Here is a 21,398-nt window from a genome sequence, read left to right as displayed (position 1 = left end):
AACTGTTACAGTCTTCACAAGTTCAAGTTAAATTTCCCAAGTCCAATATCGTCTTTTCACCCCCCAAAAATGTAGTCCTCACCGGTCCCCATCTTTCCACAGCCTCGCCTCCTCCTCCCCCAAATCCTACACCTCTCATTATCCGCGCCAAAAGTTTCTCCATCTGACTAAAATACCTTGAGATATTCCACACGAATTCTCAATTTACAAGGTTAAAATCGTCTTTCTACACCAACATACAAAGAACAATTTCCGTCTTTCTATATGAATTCACTCAGTCCCCCTTCCTCTCTGCAACTCATTGCTTTCTCCAACCAAAGGAAATTTATTTTGACATTTATTTTTGTCCTAATTATTATAATTTCTCAAAAATGTCGCTTCTCCAATTTTCCTTGTCTCCTCCGTCAACCATTCGTTCCTCGCCGTCACTATCATGCACCGCGGCACACCCGCTCGCCGCCTCCTGTAGAGCTTCTTCCGCTTGGAAATCCTGCTTCTTATTAGAATCGTCGTCGTCAAAGACCGTTAAAGCCATGTCGAACGTCAACAATAATGGAAGGAACGGCGCCGTTGTAAAGGTGAGGTCAAGCTTGGACACGGCGGGAGCAAAGGTGGGACAGGTGAAGGAGGTTACAAAGGACACCTTCTGGCCCATCGTCAACGCCGCCGGGGATAAAACCGTCGTTCTCGATATGTACACTCAATGGTACGTATAAGGGTAGACGTAACTATGCTATTTCAATTTACTTGTACGTATATATACGGTGTACACACGTATTCTGTTAGTTCGTTAGTGTGAGGTAAGAGTTTAGTTAAGGCTAACTTTTGTTCTTATTTTTGTTTTTAATCTAAATTTGGAAACTTGTTTTTTGCTGTGCTAATATTTAACAAAATTAATATGCATTCATTAAATTAAAAAGTTTCATTCTGGTCCTTAACTTGAACTCAATTCTTTTTTATTTAAATTCTAAACCTCTTTAAATAGTTGTAATTCAAATCATTTATTGGTTAATTCCATTATAAGTTGACGGAATTGTTTATGTCATTATGTGAAAGATTATCTTTTGGACATATGAACAGTTTTCTATTTAACTTGTCTTTTGGTGCAAGGGATACATGCATGCACCATTGAAACCATATGCTTAGTTTGGAGCAATGAATTTCACTCCTAAAAGTAATGGAGAGTAGATTTCATGCTTTGTTAAGTTGTAAAATGTATCAACTGTGACATGCTTTTTGGAATTAAGATTTGATTTTAATAAACTGATCAGTGAGTTTTAATCTTCAAGTAATTGATTAAGATCTAATAACAAGCTGGAAATTGGATTAAATGAATGGAAGTGATGACAGAAGGATGTTTGAGTTGCCATAGCAAAGTGGTTATATAGCAACTGAAAAGTAGTAAAGTTAACATGTTTCTTAGGCTGAAGAAGTGAGGAAATTTTTGGTGTCTGAACATACTTTTTTGGTAGCATAGGGTGTTAAATTGTGTGGAATGGAAAAAAAATAATCAATGTGATCATTCCCAAAGACTAGTTGAGTCGATATATAGATCATGATGCTATAATCAGAAGATTTAGGTTAAGATAAAAGCCTATAGTTAAAATGGAAAAAAGAAACAATATTTGAGCCATAACATACCCAAATAGATGGTTGGGTTTCAAGCATTGGAAAAAACTAGCTTTGGGTTGTATCAGTTCTAAATTTAAAAATTTTCAATGGTCATTCCTCCTTATCATGTTTGGTACATAGAGTTTTCTCTCCTAAGCTTCTTGAATATTGTTTGCTCTTTTGTTTATTTATTTACTAAAAAGATCCATTTCTAACGTCTTTATGCATCGAATTTAATTATGTAACTTTTTTGAATGTTTTAGGTGTGGTCCTTGCAAGGTGATTGCTCCCAAGTTTCAAGAATTGTCTGAGAAATACCTTGATGTTGTCTTTCTAAAGCTTGATTGCAATCAAGACAACAAGGTTCGCATTAATATATAATTCCAGTTCCATTAGTTAGCTCAACTGTGTTAGGATGTGTAAGTTATGTGGGTTTAGGTGAATTAGCAACCATATAGTGCTTCAAAGGTAGACTATGTTCCTGTCATAGCTCTTCTATACGGTACCAAAATTGTGGACTTGTAGTCATTTGGTTGTGCACATAGCATAACTTCACAGATGCATACAAGCATCAACTTATTTGTACTCATCCCGAATGCACACAAACACACTCTAAGCAACATTTCTCCGGCCATCTCTCATGATGGATTTTGTAATGATTGGCAGCCTTTGGCAAAAGAGCTCGGCATAAGGGTGGTTCCCACTTTCAAGATTCTGAAGCACAACAAGATTGTAAAGGAGGTCAAAGGGGCGAAATTTGATGACTTAGTGCTTGCTATTGAGACCGTTAGATCCAGCTGACTGTCTTCCTCTTCTTTCCCCTATAAAATACTCCCAACGAAAAGAACAATACCTGCTTTGAAATAACTATTGTACTTGTATATATGTATCCATGCCTTGTTGCTGCCCAAATAGGTTTCAAATGGAAGGGGGAACACCGGATGCCTGTAACCGAAACCTGCTTCAGATAAGCGAATGGGGTAGGATACATTACCTTCTTATTTCAGTTTATTGGAAGAGAACATGTAAATGTGAAGTAATTGTGAATAACTATCAAGAAACTATCAGCTTGATAGCATTTTGTTCCTGTTGGTAGCATAAGATTTCTAGTATAAGGTTTGGTGATTTTTCATAGCATTTTCCTATTGTTCATTGCAGTGATTCTTAAGTGCCTCACGTGTCCTGTATTCACTTCCAGTATAGAAAAATGTAACCATAGTGCACATTAGACATATAGTAACGATAAACAAATGTAAAATGTGCTGTTAAATTTTCATACCTCATTACAGAAAGAGCGGAAATTTTTTATTTAAACCAAAATAATCGATAAAATAGATTGATTTCAATTAATTTGATTTAATTTAAGACAAAAATATATTTAGTTATTTCGATCCCTTTTTAATATTCAAAATTTATAATCAAATTGGTTGAGAAATTGACAATTAATGATATATTTTAAACTATATTATATAAATATTATGAATATGTTATATATAAATATAATATTAGTATAGATATTATTAATATTTTAAAAATATAATATTAAAAAATCAACTGATATAATACAAAAATAAAATTTCATTATTTTCAATGTTTTACTATAATTTAGATTAATTTCAGTTATATTTAGCGAAATTCAATTCATTCGATTTTAGAAATGTTAAGACCAAATGGATAAAATTGAAGAATACTCACCCTTAAAACTTTTGTAAAAATCTTAAAACAAGCTCTCAATTGGATCCAATTTAATATTTCATTTAATATTAAAAAAATATTTTTATTTTAATACTTTTTTAAAAAATTTAAATTAAATAAAAGTGTAATATTTTTTAATATAATACTAGTGTCGGCATTGGAGTGTTGGAATTGAAGTTTTCCCTTACTAATTCCAAAAGTGTTGAAGTTGTTAATTTTAATTAAACGATTATCGTATATCTATTTAGCAATTAATAATTTCCATAAACAAACGTATCAATCTTAATTTGCTTATGAAGTATTAATTTTTTAGTAATTAATTATTAAATGGATGTATGATAATCATCTAATTTAATTTGTAAAGTTAAATTTGTTTTTATTTTCAGTTTGTAAATTTAATTTCATATTATTTTCGCTTTATAAATTACAATAAATAACTCTTCTTGATTCCTTGAAAAAAGAGAAAAAGAAAACGAGTCTTGATTTAATGTACTTTATTATTTCTTATATGCTCCATTTTATTACGCTTTATATGTTCCAAAGCGGCACTTCCTCTTTCCCTTGTCCACTCCCTGTCTCTGCTCAAATTCTTTTTGCTTTTCTAGGGTTTCAGATCTCATCTTCTCAGGTATCTTTACGGCTTTTTTTTTTTTAGATACATAACTTCTTCCAGATTTAATTACTCTATCAATTTTCCTGTCCATCGTTTTAAATTGACTTTACCGATCCCAAGATCGATCAGTTTTCTTCATTTCCTAATTTTTTTTTCTTACACGCACTTTCTCAATAACCAAACAGTGCGGTGGATTTGAGATGTCGAGGTTCCATGTCGGTGGAAAAGTAGTGGACAAAGTCGATTTACTAAGAAGGAAACACAAAGCATGGCGATTAGACGTTTGGCCTTTCGCAATTCTTTATGTCCTTTGGTTAACTATTGTAGTTCCTAGCATAGATTTCGTTGATGCAGCCATCGTCTTTGGCGGCCTTGTTGTTACTCACATATTGGTCTTGCTTTTCACCGCTTGGTCCGTCGATTTCAAGTGCCTTGTTCAATACAGTAAGGTAATAGATATTATTTTAGCATATTCTTTTTCATTTTCTGTTTATTTCTTTATAATTTTGGAATGTCATGGTGTGTGTAGGTTAATGATATTCGCCTTGCTGATGCCTGCAAAATCACTCCGGCAAAGTTTTCTGGTTCGAAAGAGGTAGTGCCACTTCATTTTCGTAAACAGGCAAGTTTCTCTCTCTTTTTTTGGTTTTCTTTTTAAAGTATGTAGGTATTGTCTAGTGTGCTTTTGTTTCTTGCTCTTTTTTCTTTTCATTCTGTACGTTTGGATGGAACACTGAGTAGTGATATTTTTAAGAAATTAAAAATTAATATCATAGTTCATTTTTCTTTTTTCTTTTTAGAACAAATTGAAAGATTTTAGTTTTATATAGAACATCGAATATTAATGTTAGAATTGGTGTTGCATTTTAATTGTTTTTTGTTTCTTGCTTTTTTTATTCTATAAGTAGAACACAAGATGTCTGTTTGGAAGTAAAACTAAGTGGTAATATTTTAATGAATTAATTATTAAAATTGTAATTGCTTTTTTGCAGAACAAAATGCATGATTCAGTTTTATAGAATATTTTTGTTAGAATTGGCGTGGCATTTCAGTTTTAATTTGCAACAACTCAATGAAATTGCATCATATTTTTTAACTTATATTAAATTTCCGAAGGTATAAGATCTATTGAGAGATTTAAGGTGTATTCTTAGTCAAATAAAGGCAATGAGCTTAGGTATTTTTTTGGCTGATTTTGAAAATTGGATAGATATTGTGATTGTTCTAGTGTTATGATTGTTGTTTTCTTATTGTTTTAGAGTTCTATTTTCTCATTAATTTTTAGGTTGACTGCATTAGGAGTAGAAATATGAGTGAGAAGCATGGATGATGTAGTTTTATTCATGGATTTATAAGTTGACATCAATTTTGAGTGCCATGCATGCATTTTATGAAACTTCATAAGATGGACATTTAGTGGAGCAACTTTGGTTCCCATGAAATTCAAGGTAGCAGGCATTAAATGCTATTTTGTGGTTGGACCTAGCATTGCCTTTATATGACTTGTTTAGGGATAGTTTAATAAATGAAAGATCAAACAGACTGGAAGGCACCAAAGGTGGATGCCAACCTAGTAGAACACCAATTTTTATAGAATAAATGATCTATAAGATCAATAGCATGAATTATTGCCTTTTGAATTAAAAGGAGAAAGTGTAGAGGGGATTAAATCTATAGCTTTTCACCTCTCTTTGAAGCATTAACCCACTCCTGGAAAACAATGTTTTGGATATTGCTACCAAGCAAGGAAAGGGAAAAATGTCATGAAGTAAATACAAAGGTTGGAGTATACTTTTAATTAGAGTATGCCTTCTTTTGAAATATAAGGTGACTTCTATTTTGTCTATCTTTATGTCTAGCCTCTATACTGGTGGTTGATGTTCACCTTTTTTTTTGAACTTTGTCCCCATGGGGAGGTTTAGGTAAATAAAAGTGAATATCTGGTGAGTTTATAATGCTTTCATGCAATGTTGTCAAAGGTGCAAGATGTGCTCTTGGCAATAGTGCAAGGCAAAAAAAAAACCCGTCTGAGTAGTTGTAAGGGCTAATATTTTAAAGATAAATAAGACAAAGAAAATCCTATATATTTGTATTTGATAAGCTTAAACTTTATGATTTTCTTAATAAAACATTAAAGAATTTACTCCATTGCCTAGTTTAACATATTCTAAATATCTGGAATTATCATAATTAACTTATAGTCATCATCAAAGAAATCTCTACGTCTCCTTCACTTCAATTTTCAAAATAAATTGTGCTTGGACTAGAAAACCCATTATCTTATTCTTGCAAAGAGAGCTAATATTAGCTTTCTTTTTTGACAATTGAAAGAAGAGCAGATAAATTAAATTAGAAGTTAAAGAAACCTAAATGACTCTAAATTCAGACCTTTTTCTTTTTGGCACTTTTTTGCTGCAAAAAGCGTGCATAGGTGCAAAAAGCGTGTGCCTGATCAAAGGCACCTCGCAAGAAAGGGTGCAAGGCACATTACCTGGTTTGGGGTTGTGCCTTAGTGTGAAGGTGCACGCCTTGTAAATACTGATCTGTAAGGTTCCTTTGGATTAGGGACTTTTAGATTGACTACATAATAATGCATTATCTTTTGTGCGCTTACGAATTTGTAGCTATTTCATATGTTATGTTTATCATTCCTGTTCATGCACTCTATATTGATGAAGTTTAGGCCTGTTTTATGTAAACTAAACCTGTGCACTGCCCAGTTATGTTTGTATTGCACAATAAGTTTGTTCCATAGGTATGAGGATGCATGCACACTTGTGCAAAAGTCACTAAGGTGTTAATGTTCTACAGCATATACCACAACCTCTAAAAGAATAGTGTAGCTGTAGGCTTGAGTTTCCTTGCAGTGATAATTGTTGTTTCTGAGTTTGTTCCTCTGTTTTAGCTTTTTTAATCTGTGTTTTATTCTTCTTGATCTTCAATTTGAGTTGAAAACTATTTATATAATGTTTTAATTCATGGAAATATGTCATTATGGGTAATGTGTGATCATCATTTTTGGCTATGTGTTCTTTCTTTCATTAGTGCTTTGTGAGTCAAGCTAGCATCATTAAAGCATCGTTTGAATGTGCTAAGGTGTAGATTGTTTGGGAAGGGGTGGGGGAGGGTGTGGGGGGGCGGGTTTATAACCGGAAGTGTAGTTGAGAAGCAAATGCTAGATTCTTGAGAGCTAGAGGACTATCGTTGTTTCTTAATTAGGTTCAGAAGCCAACAGAGGGATTACTGTAGAATGGTAGGTCAAAGAGTTGTGCTCTTGCAGATGCACACCCAACCCGCTAATTAATAGTCTGATTGCATTTGCTTGGGGTTAAATATACTCAGACGCGCAAACAGAGAGAGGGAGGGAGGGAGGGAGGGAGGGAGGGGGATTCCGTCTAATCTCTTGTGATAGTTGTTGAATGGTTCTTTTTCTCCTCATCAGGAGTTTTGTTTGTATAGTTGTGTAATTTGTTAATGCCTCTTCACTTGCCTTTTCTTTCCCCTTTCTTGGGTTCTTATGTGTGTCACTCCCTATCAATTGTCTGTCTTTTCATACAAATTGTGTGATTTATATTTGCTCCACTGCCCTTTTTTTTATCCCCCTTCTCCTTTTTTGGGTTCTTAATTTGTTTCCTTTCTTTAATTGCATAGGTGGCAAGTTCTTCATCTGCAACAGAGGCGGAGGAGATTTACTTTGATTTCAGAAAGCAGTGCTTTATCTATTCTAAGGAGGAGGAGACCTTTTCCAAGCTTCCATACCCTACCAAGGAAACATTTGGCTATTACCTAAAAAGCTCTGGCCATGGCTCTGATGCTAAAGTTCTTGTTGCAGCTGAAAAATGGGGACGGAATGTGTATGTTGCTATTATAGCAATTTTGTCTTTACCCTTTTGAATTGACTTTCTCTATATATATATGTATATATATGACTATTGAAAATAACCTTACGATTGTAGCTTAATGCACTTGGTGATCAATGGATTAATGGTTTTCCTATTGTATTATGTGGAGTCTCAGTAGTTACTTGTTTTCATATGACAATGTTCTTGCAAACTAGTGTTATAGTTGGTTGAAGTAGAGCTTGTTAAATACATTTGATTCTTGATAAATTTGACATATTAGGTGCTGTTGTTTCACTAATTTCTAGCATCTGGTATATGCTGATTGGGATTTTGGAATTTGAAGAATTCTTTAATTTTGTTAGATTTTGCTATCAGAAGTAAAAATAAGGAAGAAATTAAAAGCTTCATCAAGAGGACAAATTTTTCCTACATTAGAACATTATTCTTCTCATAGAATGAAAGATGTAATTCATGAAAAGAAAAACAAACTATCTTACATTAGAGTGTCATTCTTCTTTTGTACTTTCAGGTTTTCTGAAACTGAATATGATAAAGATTCCAGTTAGAACATTGTAATAATTGAAAATGCTCCTTTTTTGGTAGTTAGGTGATTTCAGATGCTTCTCTGCTGTAGTGAAAACTTCTGCAATCTCTTTTTGTTTTAATTCTATTTTGATGCCTACCAATTCCTTTTTACAGATCACAATGCTTTCCTCCCACTCATTTTTAAAATGATAATTTACTACTTATATCAGTTGTGACTTGTAAACTACATTTGTATACTGTGACCATTTAGGTTATTGTTTTAATTTTATGATAATAAAATGAATTTCATCTTCATGTATATTTCTTTATGTCATGCAGATTTGAATATCCACAACCTACTTTTCAGAAATTAATGAAAGAGCATTGCATGGAGCCCTTTTTTGTCTTTCAGGTTTTCTCCTTGTTACTCATTCAAATCTCTCTCATATTTCAAGACATTTTAGTTTTTTCTTTAACATTTTTATATTGTTCGTGCATAGGTCTTCTGTGTTGGTCTTTGGTGTCTGGATGAGTATTGGTATTACAGTTTGTTCACCTTATTCATGCTGTTTATGTTCGAGTCAACAATGGCAAAAAGTCGGTTAAAGACTTTAAGTGAGCTAAGACGTGTTAGAGTGGACAGCCAGACTCTAATGGTGCATCGATGTGGGAAGTATGTTTCACCATCATTTTTTTGTTAGAAGTTCAAAAGCTATTTCAGAGTTGTAGATTTATCTGTCAAACTTTGGGAGTTGCAGGTGGCTGAAACTTTCTGGCACTGATCTATTGCCTGGGGATGTTGTCTCCATGGGTCGGTCATCTGGTCAAAATGGAGAAGATAAGTCTGTACCAGCAGACATGCTTATACTGGCTGGAAGTGCTATCGTGAATGAAGCCATTCTCACAGGCGAGTCTACTCCCCAATGGAAGGTGAATCCTTTCTTCTCTATTTTAGTAATCAATGATCTCTTTCCCCCTGGGTATCTGATATGTGATGGAGAGGGAAGTTTATTTCGTCTGTATTTGTGCGGTTTATGTACTCAGGTTACTGAAGCGTTGAATTATCTGTTTGATTTTTACTTGTATGAATGGCTTGATGTGGAAGTACTATTTTAGGATGTAATTTTTCTATAATATAACTAACTGTTTTTCTCTTTGATGGCTAGTATTGCAATCTTTTAAGTATGGCTTGAAAATTTTGTATTATCTAGGCTTACTGCTGTAACCTTTAAATGCTTTTCCTAAGTTTTATGATTATAGTTTAGATCAGTTGGTATGTACATCTGTTGGACTTCATTTGGGGATGTTTGTCAAATTATTTCCCTCATAGGTGCTGGACAAGGGTGAAGCATTTATTACTTCTGAGTCACATTTGAACAATTTACATGGGATGGAATTATTTTTTAGGTTTCTATAGCGGGCAGGGGGCTTGAGGAGAAGCTATCTGCCAAGCGTGATAAAAATCATATTTTGTTTGGTGGGACTAAAATATTGCAGCACACTGCAGATAAGGTAGGTTATTCCAAGATTCAGTTATTTGTATATCTGATATGCTTATCCCTTTTATTTATGTTTCTATGTTTCTAATTGGAGTCAGAGCTTCCCTCTGAAAACTCCTGATGGTGGCTGCTTGGCTGTTGTTCTGCGCACTGGTTTTGAAACAAGTCAAGGGAAACTTATGAGGACAATTTTGTTTTCTACAGACAGGGTAATTTGTTGTTGTTCTGTACTCTAATACACTTGTTTAAAATTTTAGTTTATCTATAGGATTATATCATTCTTGTATTTGATTTTTCAGTAGCTCCCTTTTCAATGATGTCTTGTAGGTTACTGCTAACAGCTGGGAAAGTGGCCTTTTCATTTTATTTCTTGTTGTGTTTGCAATAATTGCTGCTGGTTATGTACTTAAAAAGGTAAATATTTTTCCTTGAGGTATGTGAGAGAATATTAGGCTTATGCTTTACGGCTAGCTATAGGATAATGATGTTGTTTTTACATATATAGGGGCTGGAGGATCCTACAAGGAGCAAGTACAAGCTCTTTCTAGGTTGTTCTCTCATTATTACTTCTGTGATTCCCCCAGAGCTACCAATGGAATTATCAATAGCTGTTAATACATCTTTGATTGCCCTTGCGCGGCGTGGAATATTTTGTACAGAGCCTTTTCGAATCCCATTTGCTGGAAAGGTTGGTCGGGCCAATTCTTTTAATGGGCTAAAGGCCTAGGAATTTGGCATGAAATAGTTTAGAGAAGATAGTTTGTAGTTTTAATCTCCATGGTTTAGACATGATTGTACAGGCGATACTTTATTTTCTCATGCTTTTTCTAATTCTTTGTTTTGGTGAGATTCTGGTGTGCATGGCACATTACAATACCATTATGCTGCTTTGGTTCATACTAAAGTCAGTGCTGCCTGTTATTTCTTTCCACAGGTTGACATTTGTTGTTTTGATAAAACTGGAACACTGACGTCAGATGATATGGTATGTCACTAATAAGGCCAGATGTAATTTTCTGTAATGATTTTATTTTCATAACTCGAATTCATTTCTCTGTGCTCTTTTCCAGGAGTTCTGTGGAGTTGTTGGGTTAAGTGGCAGTTCAGACTTAGAATCTGATATGACTAAAGTTTATCACCGCACGGTTGAGATTCTGGCTTCTTGTCATGCCTTGGTGTTTGTCGACAACAAGCTGGTATGCTGGTTGGATAAGCATTGCTTATAATTCCTGTCTTTCGATTCTGCTTTCTTATAATTATTTTTTGGGATGCAATATTTTTCTATTTGATGATAAGTAGTTTTATTGAAAGCACGAGAGAAACCAGCTAATGAAAGTGGATGTATATCACATATTTTCAGTGCAAGAAACCTTTAGCATGAGAAAAATAGAAATGCCTTGAGGATGTAAAAATCCACTATTGGTTCTATCTCATTTTCTGTTGCTTGATGAGAATCTCCATCAGATGCACCCATGTATTCTTATAGCAGGCTAAATTTTGGGCCTTTCTAAGCTACATGGATGGCAACCTACAGATGAACTACTTACCATTGGCTTTATGTATTTACTGTAAAATCGTTGGTGAAAAATATTATTTGGTACAACATAACAAATTTCACTGCATTTGATAAAAGGTTTCACACTGTATTTGCATCGGAACTATGATTTTAAAGGAAATGACTTGGATAAATCTGTGATGCAAGTCATTGTATTGATGAGGTGAATGATTGTTCTTTCTCTTCTATAGCCTAATTTTATTTTTTTATTTTGAGTTGTCTCGCACATGTTACATCAGGACCAACTTAGTTTCTTAATTTAAATTGTACAATTTGGCAAATGATAAATTAAATCGAAAATCACTTTTCTTTTAAACAAGTCTAGGATTGTAAATGTTTTACACTCTTTTCTTCCCTGGAAAAATTTATGTGGAACAGGGTCCGATGGTTCATCATTAGGTTAGCATTGCATGCACTTCAAGGGATCATTTAGTTCTTCCAACTTGATCTTTTGCAGTATCATTGTCTTCTTTCTACTGCAACATCAGCATTCTGTTATTGAATGTTAGTTGCCAATTCACTTCTCTGGCTTGCTTCTCTTCTTAGAAAACTTCTTTTATTGTTGTAATTTTTAACTTGGTAGTGAATGCGCACTACTGCTGGCTCAAACCTAATATCTTTTAACTTGGTAATTTTAAACTAGGGCATTTAAATTAATCTTCCATATCTGCCTTTTGGCTTTATATAACTCTTTAGATTTTTGGAATTCACTCACTTCTACAATCCTAGTTTTGATATAGTCTGCTCTGGAGCATGAGTATGTTGAATGTGCCTTTGTGATCCTGGTAGTGTGACGTTGTGTTGCATTTTTGTTGTCAATTACATATTTATAGTTAGGTTTTGTATTTCTTACTATTGTAAGTTGCTTTTAAATTCTGCAAATGCTTGTAGGTTGGTGATCCTCTTGAGAAAGCTGCATTAAAAGGAATTGATTGGAGTTATAAATCTGATGAGAAGGCTGTTCCAAAAAAGTAATTTGCAATGCTCATTAGTCAGTTTTGATTTTCTTATCGATTCATGTGTTTGCAATTTTATTTCTATTCTTTTATTAGTGGCTTCTAATATCTGCTGCTTTTTTACGTGTTCCTGAATCTGGTCATACTTCATGCAAGTTTAAGTAGTTTATTCCCCTTTCTAGGGGAAGAATAAGGTAAAAGGAAGGAAGGGATTCCTTAGAAATGTTGAGAATGGAAAGACAAGATTTCATCCTTGAAAAATTTCTAACTTAGAAAATAAGCCTAAAATTTCTTCCTCTGTTCTTATTTGATGGTGGAGGTGCTGTTTGCAGATACTTTGTGCTGACTGAACTGAGCCCACTGTATACAGCAACATGAATATTTGTTGCTACTATGGAATAATGGATACTACTGGAACTCTAATGGATAGTAATAGGAATTTTTTGTTTCTAGAGAAGAAAAAAAGTTGTCTTTGCTTAATTGATCATCCATTTGATTAAAAGTTGGCTTGTAAATGTCATTGGTAATTAAGAATTAGGGAAAGGCCCTAATATTACGGTAATGCATTGCTGTATATGACGTGTTTGAAATTTTTATGTTACTATGTTTTGGGTAGAGTGCCAGTTAACTGTTGGTCAAAATTTAGAGCAACACTCCCTTAATAAGTTAAGGTGTCTTCTAACTTCAGCCATATGGTTTCTTATTTGTTAGGTAAGAAATGTTCAAAATGGAAACTAAAATCATAGTGAGTTTATGTTACAGCCTTATATTCAGTGCTCGGATTCTTTTGGAAAACAAGCAATGATATTTGCTATTTAGTTAAACTATAAAGAAAAAACTGATTCCATGCTGCCCTATATATGGGGAAGTATATTGAAATGGTTAGAAGACACAAGTGAACTATGTGACCAGATAAGAAACTTGATAAAGTCCAGGATTTGGAAAATTATTAACATGATAAACTAGTTTAACTGATTGAATCTGAAAGCCAAGTATTCTGACTGAAATGAAAAGAAGTAAATGTGGACAGGAAGTTGAACAGAGAGGTGATAAACGAAACTATTAAGTAGAAGAAATGGATCATAAGCTAGAAGGAAAGTTAAGGATAACCAAAAGAAGGGATGTGATAGACAAGAAAACCTGGGATCCTAGCGTTCAGAACTGCTCTTTCCAAAGAAAAATATGAAAAATTTAAGCAAATAATTCAACGTATAAATGCTGCCTTCCATTTGGCACCAGTAGTTTGATATTTTGTGACTGAACAAGAAACTCAAATACAAGTTCATTTTGAGAAGGTTATTTTAAGCATCACTAAAATATATATATATATATATATATGTATATCTCAATAGCTGATAATGGGAACTGGGTTCCTACCATAGAGCATCTGATCAGATGGATTGAATCTGTTGCTGAAGTCAGAATTAACAAATTTGACTAGCCCTTTCATACCTATATGATTCCTATCTGTTTTATTTTTATCTAACCAGCTAGAATATTAAATACGTGGTCCTGTATTTCGTTCAAAATAGTTGTTCACTATTTAGAACCTGCAGTTGGCTGTTAATAGTTTAGGAGCGGACTGATGAATAATGACTGATAATTCAAAATACACTTTTAGATATTAATATAGCCTGTTATTCAGGTGCAACTTTTGTTTATATTTCACACGTTATATTTACATATTTATTTGTCCAGCACTCTTGTCACCACTCACTATTTTAGAAGCTCTCTTCTCTGTTAAGTTGTGGTTTCATGCACTCATTTGTTAATCTAATGAACTTCAGGGGAAGTGGCAATGCCGTGCAGATTGTGCAGAGGCACCATTTTGCATCCCACTTGAAACGAATGTCAGTTGTTGTTCGTGTCCAGGAGGAGTTTTTCGTTTTTGTCAAGGTCTGTTTGCTGATGTCCTTTTTTCTTTTTATTTTCTGTTTTCTATTTGTTTGGATATATTGGTTTGCTATATCAGATTCTTGCCAAAAATCAGATTCTGTGCTTGGAGCAGAATTTTTGGATATATGGGTTTCCTTGGAGACTATTGATTGATAAAACTTCCATAATGCAATATAACTATCATAGATGTTTATATGTCAAATAGGAAGCATCTCCCAAGTCTCAAGCATTTTTGGTTTAGGAATATTTGAAGCATTGTTACCCAATTAAGGGTTGATATTTTTGATCTCTTTTAAAGCTATGTTTCTCCTCTCTTTTCCATGTGCCAACTTGTTAATAGGTAATAATTGAATCTCCCAGAGTGCATTTCCTAGCTTGTGATTGTTGATCTACTGTATGCCATGTGTCATAGCCATTTAGAAAGAAGGAACTATTATATAAATTTTCTCATTAGTCAGACCTTATGCATGCAGGGTGCACCTGAGACTATCCAAGATAGACTCACTGATTTGCCACCATCATATGTTGAAACCTACAAGAAATATACACGTCAAGGGTCTCGTGTGCTGGCTCTTGCTTACAAATCTCTTCCAGATATGACAGTAAGTGTTCAATAGATTTATATTAACCCCCATCCAACTTCTCTCTCTCTCTCTCTCTCTCTCTCTCTCTCTCCTTTCTGCAGAAGATCAATAATTATGAATCTTTAAGATTGATAGCAATGTTGTTTCAATTACTTAATACATGATTGCTGAGTGATACTTCAGGCTCCATTTTCTTTTGTTTTAGAAAAACAAAAAATCAAAATTGTTGGTGCAAAGAATTTCTTGTTCTCAACATTTTGGATACATATCCAACACTTTTCATGCATGAATGAACGGTACCTTTGCACAAGCATTACCTCTTTTTAGGGTAAAAAAATACGAACTGAAAAGATTTCATTTTTACATAGAACCAAAGATCTCATACTTCTAACCACTTCTATCACTAGACCATGGACACACTATTGCAACAATTTTACGTAGCCAAGCATGTTGCCTGTTGTTAAAAATTAAAAACAAAATGAATGAAAAAATTTTGTGAACTCAAAACGTAAAACAAAGAATCGACAACAATGTAAACGACCTCCCAATTATTCAAATATTCAGTGCAACTTCTGTTTTAATATAAAAAGAGTAAAAAATGTTTTCTTAAGAGGGGCTTGGAATGGGGAATGAGAGAGAATTTGGTGCTTGACATGGTATTACCATAGTTCTTTGGATCATTGACCGTAGCATCCCATCTGGGTTCAGCATTTGGTTCCCTCAAATATATATATATATATCCCTAGAAAAGAAAATTTACTGTGAACTACTTTTTACTTGGGATTAGTTTTCTCATCTTACACCTGAGGACTTCAGACAACTCAAATATATGGAAGAGACCTTGATCATCAAAAGTGTTTAGACACCCTTTACCTGTGGATAAAAACCAGAAGTGGAAAAGAGTGGAGTCTATCAATATATTATTAAGATAATTATTTGTCTGAGTAATGCACAAACACCTGCAGTTTTAACTTTTTTTTTTCTTTTACTTGTAAATTTCTTCTGATCTCAAGTTCTTAAGTTGTTGGCCTGTCTTCTAATTTCAATTGTCTTCTGCAGGTTAGTGAAGCTAGAAGCTTGGAGAGAGATACTGTGGAGTGTGGCCTCACATTTGCTGGTTTTGCAGTAAGCATTAAGCAATAAATCCTTTCCTCTTTGTAAATTATTTTTTTGTTTGTTCTTTTGGGGCACTAATTTGCACTTTGAGATGTTTAGATCAGTGTTTTGACTTTTGATACTACTTATCTTTGTTACCACTGAATGCTTGAAGCTTAATTTTTCAGGTATTTAACTGTCCTATTAGAGCAGACTCTTCCACTATTCTTTCTGAATTAAAGAATTCTTCACATGATTTGGTAAGTGGCATCATCTTCTGGACATCTCTTTCTAAATGTTGTGGTATTCTTCCTTGTAAAGAAAGGTTAAAGAAAAGGGCTATTGATTTTACCAATTGCAAATCTCAAATTTTCTTTCATTTAGCTCATGTCACTCTCTTAGGAAGTGGAGTTGTGAAAATTTTTGTGCCCGCGCAAGGTCATTTGTACCTATATATATGCAACAGTGAAATTATTTACTTTTTATAATTGGGGCCTGAGGTTTTCAAAGTCTGCCTAGAAATTGTTACTGGAATCCAAACATGAGTATGGATTTTGGGTTGCATGTGTGGATACCTTCCCCCTCCAAATGCTAAGCTAGCATGTCACCTACTCTGAACATGTACTTTTAAGCTTTAGTTGGTAGGGATGATGGGAAAATACAGAGATAAAAAGTGAAAAAAAAAAAGAAGAGAAGTTAGCTGGTATATATTGTTGGATGGATGGAACAGTGGATGGAACGGAAAAGATGTCTCTTTTCTTTCTTGGTAGGATAAAAAATTGATAGGAAGGAAGATAAAATCATTTGATCCTTACAGGTTTCCTATCAGTAATGTTTTTCGGAACATTTAGAATTTTCCTTACAATCTCTTTTACCAGGATGTACAATTTTTCCCCCAATTTGTATGGTAGTTCGTGTATATTATAAGGAAAAAGAATTGATTCTACTATTTAAGTACCTTACTAATGAAATAAATTATGAATACATATATGTTTTTATGTATGTAACAGAACTTGACTCACTCTCCTTTTCTCTAATGATTAGCCTAAACTTGGGTAGATTGGATTGTGGGGCTCTAGAGAGAATGATCTTCATATATTTTTTTTTAATTTCTGCCTGCCCTTTCCTTTTTCAGTTCTTGGTTTGTCCTTCCCTGTGAATCATGTCTTACTTTGAGAATGGAAAGTAGTTTTTGCTGTTTGTCTGACATTCCACCATGAGGTTGTTAGGGTTTGTTTTATGTGGAAACTACCTCCTAGGTTTCATGTGCTCTTCTTGCCTTCCCCTCTTCCCGTCTCCTCTAATCGGAGAAGTCTTGGATTTGGGAAGGAAATTCATTTTCTGCTGAATATAAAATTTCCTAATTTTAGGTGATGATTACTGGTGACCAAGCTTTGACAGCTTGCCATGTTGCGGGCCAAGTTCATATTGTATCAAAACCAGCATTGATTCTTGGTCCAGTGAAGAATGGAGAAGAATACAATTGGGTATCACCAGATGAGACGGAGAGGATTCGCTACAGGTTAAGTTTCTGTCTTTGTTATCTACTGTATTTTCTTTTTCTGGGTTTAGATTCTGATAAAACTTGCTGAGAATAAGTATTGGTTCTTCCATAAATATCAAGGTTTGTTTAATCTTCCATCTTGTATGGAATTAGTCATATTGCCCCGCTGATCTGGTGTGTAGTATTACTGCCAGGCCCCCTCCCCCAGCCTTCCTTATTCTTCTGCTTAACTGGACTGACAAAAGGATTTGACCTGATATTCAGTGAGAAAGAGGTTGAAGCTTTATCTGAAACTCATGATCTCTGTATTGGGGGTGACTGCATCGAAATGTTACAACAGACTTCTGCTGTTTTACGAGTCATTCCTTTTGTTAAGGTTGCAACTCTACCATCCATTTGTTATTGGTCTTCTGCATCACATAATCTAAGTTATTCCTGCCACAATGCCATTGTAGGTTTTTGCGAGAGTTGCTCCAGAGCAGAAAGAACTAATCATGACCACTTTCAAGACAGTGAGAAGGATAACTTTAATGTGTGGTGATGGGACCAATGATGTTGGAGCTCTTAAGCAGGTAATTTTTTTTAAGGGTTTTTAGTTTGTACACCCATTTTGGCCTCTCATTTTAGCTTTTATGTATCTATGCTTAAGGCAGGTCATATTTTGTTTAGGGCTTTTAAGTTTTGTAGACTTATCTTGGCATCTCATTTGAGCTTTATGTATCAAGGCTATATAGTTTTATTTTTTTATTGTGCTGCCATTGGTTATCAATCTATGAATAATCCCATAACAAATAAAAAAAAAAAAAACAAATCTTAACTAGAAATCAACTTAACTAAACCTCAAGTAGGTAATGGGATGTACTGGATGAGCTGTCTAAATACCTCGTAGGATTACATTGGTCAGTCATAATTATTTTTTGGCTACAAGATCGATCTATCAATTTTTATCTGGTTGGGATGAAATTGAAATTGAAATCCAAGTTGCCAAAGTCTTTTTTTTTTTTTGTTTGTGGCATTGCTGAGATGCAGAACTACAGTGTTTTATTTACCATCCTTTGGTTAAATTATAGAAGATTTTGTGTATACATACAAGGTTTTTTTCCCCCTTTACTTTGTCATATTTTACCATTTGTAACTATCATTTTTATTATAAATTCTCTTCCACTGTTGTTTTGTGATTTTTATGCAAATATGGATTAATTTGTGTCCATATTTTGACTAAATCTAATAATAAATTTAGTTTGTAAGCAAAGCAACATCAATGCAATGGTGTTGTGTGATAGAAGTTTTTCTGCTTACAATATTTGGTTTAAAATTAAAAGAAGTGAAATTAGTTGTTCAGAGAAGCTAAGATAGCGGAAATGTATGGACATGTAATACCCTACTTCTTTTCAGGCACATGTAGGTGTTGCCCTATTGAATGCAGTGCCTCCAACTAAAAGTGAAAGCTCTTCACCAGGGACCTCTAAAGATGAAAGCACAAAGTCATTAAAGTTAAAGAAATCGAAGCCTAGTGTAGAAGCAACAGGCAAAGCTGTGAGTCTTAATGCAGAAGCCTCTTCAAAAGGAAAAGTTGCTACAAGATCAGAATCTAGCAACCACACAGCCAGTAACCGGCATCTTAATGCCGCAGAGATGCAGCGGCAGAAGCTGAAGAAGCTAATGGATGAGATGAATGAGGAGGGTGATGGTCGCTCAGCTCCTATTGTCAAACTGGGGGATGCCTCAATGGCATCACCATTCACAGCAAAACATGCATCAGTTGCCCCAACCACTGACATCATTCGTCAGGGACGCAGCACTCTCGTGACTACCCTTCAGATGTTCAAGATACTTGGCCTTAACTGCCTGGCTACAGCTTATGTCTTGAGTGTGATGTATTTGGATGGTGTCAAGCTGGGTGATGTCCAGGCTACGATCAGTGGTGTATTTACAGCAGCTTTTTTCCTGTTTATCTCACATGCCCGCCCACTGCCCACCCTTTCAGCGGCACGGCCCCATCCCAATGTTTTCTGCTCCTATGTCTTCCTTTCTCTCATGGGACAGTTTGCAATGCACCTATTTTTCTTGATTTCTTCTGTGAAAGAAGCTGAGAAATACATGCCTGAAGAGTGCATTGAGCCAGACTCGGAGTTTCACCCCAATCTAGTGAACACAGTTTCATACATGGTGAGCATGATGATCCAGGTAGCTACATTTGCAGTCAATTACATGGGTCATCCTTTCAACCAGAGCATCCCGGAGAACAAGCCGTTCTTGTATGCTCTTGTAGCTGCTGTTGGTTTCTTTGTGGTTATAACATCGGATCTGTTTAGGGACTTGAATGATTGGTTGAAGTTGGTTCCATTACCCTTGGGATTGAGGGATAAGCTATTGCTGTGGGCTCTACTAATGTTTCTGGGCTGCTATCTGTGGGAGAGACTGTTAAGATGGGCTTTCCCTGGTAAGATCCCAGCCTGGAGGAAGCGCCAACGGGTGGCTGCTGCTAATTCAGAGAAGAAGCAGGTCTAAATGAACGGAGATTGGATTGGTGCGGTTACTCCTGGAATGTGTTTGTTTTGAAAAGCAGATGCTGGTTCTAGGATAGAAGTAAAGCTAGACCGAAGGGTAAAGAGATTATTAGCTCTCTCTAGATATGCAACGGTTGCCAGGTTAATCGTACGGGCTCCTCCCTTGAAATGGGAATTTTTGTCGAATGTTATATTCTCTATACTGAGAAGGTGATTCTTTAGCAACTGTGATTTTTTTTAGCTCAGGAGACCTGGAAGAATAGTTTAGGCACGTACAAGCAAATCTTATGTTGTGAGCTTTACAGCCCAGAAATTGATGAGATTTACCAAATTGTAACAAGTGGATACAGAAATTGTTGGTTGTTATCCTAGGATTATGATTCCTTCAACCATTCATATGAATGTCTGACAAACATGTGAGCTTGTCAACTGCAAGCATTTATGGCTACTTCTTCCGAGAATTAATGTTTCGGCCACTTTTCTTTTGAATCATTTATACATAAGGTCGATAAATATCTTTGTCTAGTATGTGATAGATGAATCGTTATTCGTCCTAGAAACCGTGTCGATGCCAAGTGATTTCTTTGCCATAAAACAAATCAAGCTTCATGCTGTAATTAATTACTGCAGCTGGGTTGATTGGGAAGCATAAAAGAGTAATGGTTTTATGATATGGTTCAGATCAGAGCAGCAATGCTTCAAAAGAGTATTGTTCCATCTTATTTTCTTCACTCCCAATCAAACTCTGTTATTAATTAACCCAAATTCAACAAAGCCCTCTAAGATCCATCAAGATTGTTGCAATTCAACTCTTTACTTGTCCAATACAAATTCATTAGAAGATGTGGTTGGATCCAAACCCAAACAAGTTTCTGCTTGTATACTTCCGTAACTTGTTCATCATCCACCCTATGATTGTTGGGCTCACAGATATCTTTCTCTGCTCCAACCCGCCTATCTTCTTCACAATTGCTCTTAAGGCCCTCCCTCCTCTCCCTCGTCAAAACCTGCCCTCATTGAAATCTTCAATGAACCAAACAAGGCCTAATTGTCAAAGCAGCCCATATTGATACCTCTGGTATTTCTATGTTTTCCATAGTTTATATGCAGGGACAAAATTTTGATAAAATTGTATAAGTCGAGTTTGTGAGGTTGTTTTTTAAAATTAATTAAAAAAATTACAATTGAAAATCCCAATCAATGGATAGATATAAATTGTTTTAAAATATATCAAGTGGATGAAACTTTTGAATAATTTTCATTAAAAATTTAATACTTAAATAGATATTTTTAATTAAAATTTGGCTCAATATCTAAATAAGCCTCTAAACTATATAAAAAAATCAATTAAATCCCTATCCTTTTATTGCGTTCAAATAAACTTTCAAATTTTTATTTTAAATCAAATAAGCCCTTCTCACTAACTATTGACTAACGAAAGTTAGTCAAGTATACAATAAGTAATTTTATGATACGTCATCTGTCACATGTTATGTTGACGTGTTATTTTAAT

At 34.6% G+C, this 21,398-nt stretch overlaps 2 protein-coding genes across 2 annotated transcripts; both read left to right on the top strand.

Annotated features, from left to right (window-relative positions):
- The first annotated feature begins 279 nt into the window (after positions 1 to 279).
- Positions 280 to 2,748, top strand: LOC18599301 (thioredoxin F-type, chloroplastic-like). Its single transcript, XM_018120503.2, has 3 exons — positions 280 to 706; positions 1,875 to 1,974; positions 2,278 to 2,748. Exons 1-3 carry the CDS (start codon positions 372 to 374, stop codon positions 2,410 to 2,412), a joined length of 570 nt encoding a protein of 189 aa, XP_017975992.1. The 5' UTR covers positions 280 to 371; the 3' UTR covers positions 2,413 to 2,748.
- Positions 2,749 to 3,788: 1,040 nt separating this feature from the next.
- PDR2 (phosphate deficiency response 2) lies at positions 3,789 to 20,413 on the top strand. The gene is made up of 22 exons (XM_007029212.3): positions 3,789 to 3,934; positions 4,105 to 4,368; positions 4,449 to 4,541; positions 7,571 to 7,773; positions 8,626 to 8,698; positions 8,787 to 8,959; positions 9,045 to 9,216; positions 9,694 to 9,798; positions 9,884 to 9,994; positions 10,113 to 10,199; positions 10,291 to 10,473; positions 10,720 to 10,770; positions 10,856 to 10,981; positions 12,232 to 12,311; positions 14,084 to 14,192; positions 14,666 to 14,794; positions 15,836 to 15,901; positions 16,060 to 16,131; positions 17,242 to 17,393; positions 17,640 to 17,751; positions 17,831 to 17,947; positions 18,771 to 20,413. The coding sequence occupies exons 1-22, from the start codon at positions 3,794 to 3,796 to the stop codon at positions 19,884 to 19,886; spliced, it is 3,735 nt and encodes a 1,244-aa protein (XP_007029274.3). The 5' UTR covers positions 3,789 to 3,793; the 3' UTR covers positions 19,887 to 20,413.
- The last annotated feature ends 985 nt before the right edge of the window (positions 20,414 to 21,398 follow it).

Source organism: Theobroma cacao, chromosome 5, assembly GCF_053813885.1.
Source record: "Theobroma cacao isolate CCN51 chromosome 5, ASM5381388v1, whole genome shotgun sequence".
NCBI classification, from domain to species: Eukaryota; Viridiplantae; Streptophyta; class Magnoliopsida; order Malvales; family Malvaceae; genus Theobroma; species Theobroma cacao.
The sequence above is the reverse complement of the archived record's forward strand: the minus strand, read 5'-3'. Positions and strand labels throughout refer to the sequence as shown.

Excerpts from the sequence above, each read along its gene's own strand:
- LOC18599301 (XM_018120503.2), top strand. The coding sequence starts at position 372 with ATGTCGCTTCTCCAATTTTCCTTGTCTCCTCCGTCAACCATTCGTTCC. Across the intron at positions 707-1,874 it reads CTCGATATGTACACTCAATG|GTGTGGTCCTTGCAAGGTGA; the intron begins GTACGTATAAGG and ends TGAATGTTTTAG. Across the intron at positions 1,975-2,277 it reads ATTGCAATCAAGACAACAAG|CCTTTGGCAAAAGAGCTCGG; the intron begins GTTCGCATTAAT and ends AATGATTGGCAG.
- PDR2 (XM_007029212.3), top strand. The coding sequence starts at position 3,794 with ATGTACTTTATTATTTCTTATATGCTCCATTTTATTACGCTTTATATG. Across the intron at positions 9,995-10,112 it reads TTTTGTTTTCTACAGACAGG|GTTACTGCTAACAGCTGGGA; the intron begins GTAATTTGTTGT and ends GATGTCTTGTAG. Across the intron at positions 10,200-10,290 it reads CTGGTTATGTACTTAAAAAG|GGGCTGGAGGATCCTACAAG; the intron begins GTAAATATTTTT and ends TTACATATATAG.